At 44.2% G+C, this 6,000-nt stretch overlaps 1 protein-coding gene across 2 annotated transcripts in view; it reads left to right on the top strand.

Moving 5' to 3' along the window:
• Positions 1–6,000, top strand: part of si (sucrase-isomaltase (alpha-glucosidase)) — a 67,376-nt gene that overhangs the window by 47,749 nt on the left and 13,627 nt on the right. For both annotated transcript variants that reach the window (XM_056611095.1, XM_056611096.1), the window contains 9 exons: positions 782–910; positions 1,178–1,294; positions 1,391–1,453; positions 1,580–1,693; positions 1,797–1,887; positions 2,082–2,220; positions 2,964–3,097; positions 3,331–3,365; positions 3,812–3,928. In XM_056611095.1, the coding sequence (XP_056467070.1) occupies positions 782–910; positions 1,178–1,294; positions 1,391–1,453; positions 1,580–1,693; positions 1,797–1,887; positions 2,082–2,220; positions 2,964–3,097; positions 3,331–3,365; positions 3,812–3,928 (939 nt within the window). The remainder of the gene's footprint in view (positions 1–781; positions 911–1,177; positions 1,295–1,390; positions 1,454–1,579; positions 1,694–1,796; positions 1,888–2,081; positions 2,221–2,963; positions 3,098–3,330; positions 3,366–3,811; positions 3,929–6,000) is intronic.

Here is a 6,000-nt window from a genome sequence, read left to right as displayed (position 1 = left end):
TTTGTACTGTTATAAATGAGTCATGGCGTAAGCGGTGATTGCTTTCAGACAATTGGCGTGCTCTGGTGTCAACAGGCTGTGAAATGGTTATAGCTAATAATGCCATAACGGCAAATGGTTCATGCGAATGCCTGCCAGTCTTTTAAGCCGTGCTGATTTGGATCAAATAAATGTGTCGCGCCACACCTCCCACACAAAGATGTAAAAACAAAGTGTTCACTTTATGAATAAGGCCTAATCAAGGATAACGCCAGCGCACCGCACCATTGGCCCTCGACTACAATGCCTATTAACCTTCACCCCGACCGCTCCAGATCTCCATAGTTAAAAGGAACTAACGTCATCAAGCTGTTCATATTGAGCACAACACGATGATGACAGCACCACTTCTCCGCTGAATTATGACAGCGCTGGGACGGTCGCTCAAGGCAAACTGCCTAGTTTAACCTGAGCCCATGTCTCATCATTGTCTAAGATATGCTTCAGAGTATGCACTCATCGATTGCATTACATGGCCTAATGGAAGAGATACAGATGCTGGATGCTTACAGGCCCCAAACCTAGTTTATGCTAATGCATTCAATGTGCTGGTGCCCCTTATGTCATCTGTGTGACAATTAAGTATATATACAGTATGTATAATACACAGGTAAAAACGGTACGTATAAATCTGTAATATTGTAGTATCCAATCGATTCCTTCACTTATTGTAGGATTGTGTAGGATAGAAAATCAAATGTGTGAAATGTGATCGATACGATTTGATTTGTGTGCTCCACAGGATGTCCAGTATGCAGATATTGACTACATGGATCGCCAGTTGAACTTTGTTTTGGACCCAGAATTTACTGGACTTCCTGCCTTGGTGAATCGCATGAGGGGCGAAGGCATGAGGTTTATCTTCATTCTGGTAATGATACTATCCATGATATGATATCGGCGCTAATGACTGTTGTACGTAACATGATATAGATGGCAACACGTTAGGGAAACCTACACCAAAGAGTTAACTAATCAGTATTAGCAACCTCCTAGTATAATATGAGCGGCATACATATCAGGAACATATATATTTGCCACATATTTACAAGTAACGTACTTCTTGGAGTGCAGTGTCATTGGGACATTTCAAATTGGACTGCATGGGGGAAGTAAAGAAACCAAAATGCTTTTCCAGGATCCAGCCATCGCAGGCAATGAAACAAAGCCTTACCCCGCTTTTGACCGTGGATTGGAACAGAATGTCTTCATCAAGTGGCCCGAGGAGTTGGGTGACGGCATTGTCTGGGGCAAGGTAAGAAACGGGACACGGTGGGACAGAGACAGACAATGAGAAACATGGGGTGCAATGTGACTCATTGCAAGCCATACTTTGTGTTCGTATTTGCAGGTGTGGCCGGATCGCCCAAATGTCACGGTGGATGAATCTCTGGACTGGGATACCCAAGTGGAGGTATGGTTGCTCTGTGAAGTATCCTACGCTCCCTGCTGCTCCGATCAAGTCACCTGTACACGTGTGTGTGTTTGTGAGCGAGACCGATCCCTCTCTCACCTGGCTGTTCTCCTGTACCCCTGACAGAGGTACAGAGCCTACGCCGCGTTCCCTGACTTCTTCCGCAACCACACGGCCAAGTGGTGGCTTCAGGAAATCAAGGACTTCTATGAGAGCTTGAAGTTTGATGGACTGTGGATTGTGAGTCAGCCACTCATGTGTTTGCATCAAAACATTGTAGAGAGATTGTTGTTGTTAGGAATCGGTATAAACGTTTACTTTTTTTTATCAACCCTTTGCCCAGGACATGAACGAGCCTGCCAGCTTTGTCCATGGCACTGTAGGGGGAAAGTGTCTTGGTTCGGATCTCCTGGAAAATCCTCCATACATGCCACGTAAGGAAACCGCACAAAGTGTGCATCTAATAGTCAATGGACGCACTCACATACTCATGCATGCTAGTAAACCCCCATGTCAATCTCCCATTATACCCGTGGTGCATGCGTCTGTGTGTGCCTGGGGTATAGTGCGTAATAGTGTTAATACCTCCACTTATCCCCACCAACACCACCACCATAAAAACCACCAGCGCTGGACGCCATGGAAAATGGGCTGAACCATAAAACTCTGTGCATGAACAGTCAGCAGTTCCTCAGTGATGGAACTCCGGTGAGACACTACGATGTGCACAACCTCTACGGCTGGTCTCACGCCAAGCCCACCTACGAGTAAGTGTTCATCCTGTCACTGGCTGAATCCAGGAATAATGCATGTGTTATGTATATATTTATAAACATTAATGTATGTATATGTCTAATGCAATTAGCACAAATTTGGGTTTTCATCAATCAAATTCATAATGAAAGGAAAATAAACATGAGCAAGTTAGCGGTGCCTTTCTGAATCCTGTGGCCAAATTTGGACAGTAAGTAACTCACATGCACCGATGCCAGGACATAAGAAAGATTGTCATTGGCAGTTTAGTCTTAGGTCTCTTGGACAGGGACACATTGACGCTTGGAACATGAAATTGAACCGGGCGACCCGCGAGCTACAAGACGGCTCCCTCTTCCTCTTGCATGACAAATATAAGACATTCAGGCAGTAGAAGAGCTGGAAAGGAATGAATCTACGTCGTGAGCCCAGAGCACTTTGGTGTTTCGGGACAGAGGCAAATTAATGTTTTTTCAAATTAATTTCCCATCGAAAGTAGACTAAAGCTATTTTTCTTTATACTGAAAAGGGAGAATTTCAGGCTTGTTGCTATTTTCCTACTTAGTCATTTAGGGGACGGCTTGATCCAAGGCGACAGAGCGAAAATCAGATGGGCTGAGGGCATCTTGTTCATTGAAGTCTAAAAGGCAGACTGTTTCAGCTGGGAGTCAAGCACCCGAGCCACCACACCTTCCCGCCCCAAAGTGCTATAGCTGTGAGCTGGTGATGTAACACTGTACTCCACCGGTTTCTGCAGTGCACTTTTGAATGTGACGGGAAAGCGAGGTGTGGTGGTGACTCGCTCGACCTACCCCTCCAGTGGAAAGTGGGCTGGACACTGGCTCGGAGACAACAACTCAAGCTGGGACCAACTTTATAAGTCCATCATAGGTGAGTGTGTGTGTGGCTGTGTGTGTGTGTCAGTGTTGGACACATACGATTACTACTATAACTGTGTGCGTGTGATTCAAAATAATTCATGGTAGTAATATTAATAAATATTATAATAGAAATACAAATGCAAAACAATGCATTGTATTAAGTTGTACTTTTAATACCCAATACAATTCACCTTAACTTAATAAGTATAATGTTTTGTCTCACCCAACTCTTCTCCTGGGCAGGCATGATGGAGTTCAGTTTGTTTGGAATACCTTATGTGAGTATCACAGCTCGAACTGGCCTCTCATCATCATCCTATCGATCGATAACTCCATTGATCTGACCACAGGACACCATAATATTCATCTTGTCTGCCCAAGATTATAATGACTGCCATAATGACTTTACCACCTCCCTCTCTTAGCTCAGCTCTTGATTCAATGAGAGCACAACTATAGCGATGGCTTGATAATCTCCACTTATTCCTTCTCTTAGCATTAGGATTATGTGTAATAATATGTATTATTCATTTAGAATATTGCATTTTTAAGTATTATTTTAGTGTATTTGAATAATAATTATCTCATTGGGTCCAAATACATTGTTATTTTTTTATTACAATTTTGGTTAATAATTTCACTGAAAGTTTCAGTTCAGTTTCAGTTCAGGTTTTTTTCTTACACAACCCTAAAAAGCTCCCCTCTCTCTCTGTTCTTCTGGAAGACCGGGGCCGATATCTGTGGCTTCTTCAACACGGCCGAGTACGAGATGTGCCTTCGCTGGATGCAACTGGGCGCCTTCTACCCCTACTCCCGTAACCACAACGGCAAGGGATCCCCGGTGAGTACATCTCAAAATATACATGGGTACGAGAGAGAGAGAGAGATAGAGAGTACAAAAGAGAGAGAGAGAGAGAGAGAGAGAGAGAGAGAGAGAGAGAGAGAGAGAGAGAGAGAGAGAGAGAGAGAGAGAGAGAGAGAGAGAGAGAGAGAGAGAGAGAGAGAGAGAGATTGCAATGATACACCAGGACAAGGGAGAGAGTGAAAGAGAGCGACAGAGAGTACAATGACACACAAGGGCAATCTGTGCGTACGGCGTCTCTCTTCCTCTACTCTGTCCGACAGCCCGTTGTCGGTAAAATGATGCGCCTCGGAATCATTAAGCATTCACACAGGATCACCAGGACGCGTGGCGAGATCGTCAGCGCTTGGCCGAGTAGCGCCCTCTGTTATCCACACAAGTAAAGCTTGCACTACCGGCGCAGACAGCGGCTATCGTCTTCTGCTCCATGGCACTCAGTCACTTCTGTTCACCGAGGTCACTGATCCAGACGGCTTGGATGGCCCCGCATCTGATGCAAGAACGACACACTGAAGTGGTTTTCTGTTTACGGATGGAATAGAAGTCTTCACTCCCTCTCTCTCCTCCGTTAAGCCCTGTGCACGTCCCGATGGACACTATATTAACATGCACCGTTCTTGTGATTAGGAGGATTATCAGGGATTCTCCAAGCGATTGGTTTGGCTTTACTTTAACCGCCTCGCTGCGAGACAGTGTTACCCCTCCCCAGAGTCCATTTTACCGGCCGATTGACATGGTTATCATATATCTGTATTTTGCCGAGAGCCGCTCTCTGTCTCAATGTCCCTGCCTTTGTGTCTCCCGCTGACCTTTCTAAGGCATTGAAACACATCTGAGAAATCCAATAATGTCCAAGGCTCCCTGAGATTGATCCCAGCGGGCAAAATTTTGTCACATCAGAGTTTGCAATACAACACAGAAGTGCTGCGTGTGTGTGTGTGCTTGTGTGTGTGTGTGTAATTTAATTCTCAAGGTGATCCCAGTGCACGCCCATCCCGACCCATTTATTCCCCCCACAATCCCAATCATTTCATAATGGCTTGCAAATGGGTGTTTAAACAGGGTGTAAAATTTAAACACATACGAACTACACGCACACACACATACACACATACACCAATGAGAAGCATTATACGCATTGCTTGAGATGAAAGGGAACGGAGAGGGGAAGAGGTTTGGAGCCCCTGTGAGGAGGTGGCCATACAGGGTCCAGCCAAACCCATGGGGGGCTGAACTGGGGGAGATAAGCCATTAGCCAAAAAGCACATCACAACCATGCTGCGAAACCAAAATCACAAATACCCTCAAATCCTACTTAATCTTGTTGAGGTCCAAAGACGATGTCTCTCTTCTTTGTCAGCACATTGCTAACCCTTTTATAAACTGGATGAAAATTATGTCACAGCTTAAGGATAGATGAACCTAGCTGAAGAGCATAGACACAGTATTAGATCTCTTCCCTGGCACTTAATAGCACTTAGCCATGCTAATGGCTGCTCTTTTTCAGCTGGATCTCAACTATTTAAGTCCAAAAAGAAAAAGCTATTACTGTTGGTCTTTAGCTGCCTTTCACAGCGGTTTGTCTGGGGAAGAAATAATTTTTTTACACCAACAGTCTACTTCATAATAGGTCTGAATCATAAAATGTTAATCCTAAAATGTAATGATGTTCTGAACATTTGGAAAAATAGCCAATGTTTGTTGTGTTTGTAATACCAGTTGTGCTACACTCTTTTGCATGGCCACTATCTGAGATTCACACAATGTATGATGCATGATGCATCCACATTTGTGGAGAATAAGATGGCAGCAGAGATTTTAACAAATAACAAGCATACATTCATAAAATATTCAACTTTCAAATGCATAAGACAGGACTGTTCACAAGAGCATGAATATTCCTTGTCAAAGGGAATTTGGGCATTGCCCATTGGAAATGCTGTGATGTACAATCTACAGGCTTGCAACTTTAAACATATCACCCACACATACGCATACACAATTTGCCAAGCGCTTCAAGGCTTCAACCGGTCCCGGAATGGGATATTAGG

This window comes from Gadus chalcogrammus, chromosome 16 (assembly GCF_026213295.1).
Source record: "Gadus chalcogrammus isolate NIFS_2021 chromosome 16, NIFS_Gcha_1.0, whole genome shotgun sequence".
Classification (NCBI taxonomy): Eukaryota; Metazoa; Chordata; class Actinopteri; order Gadiformes; family Gadidae; genus Gadus; species Gadus chalcogrammus.
This window is presented reverse-complemented; position numbering and strand designations above follow the sequence as displayed.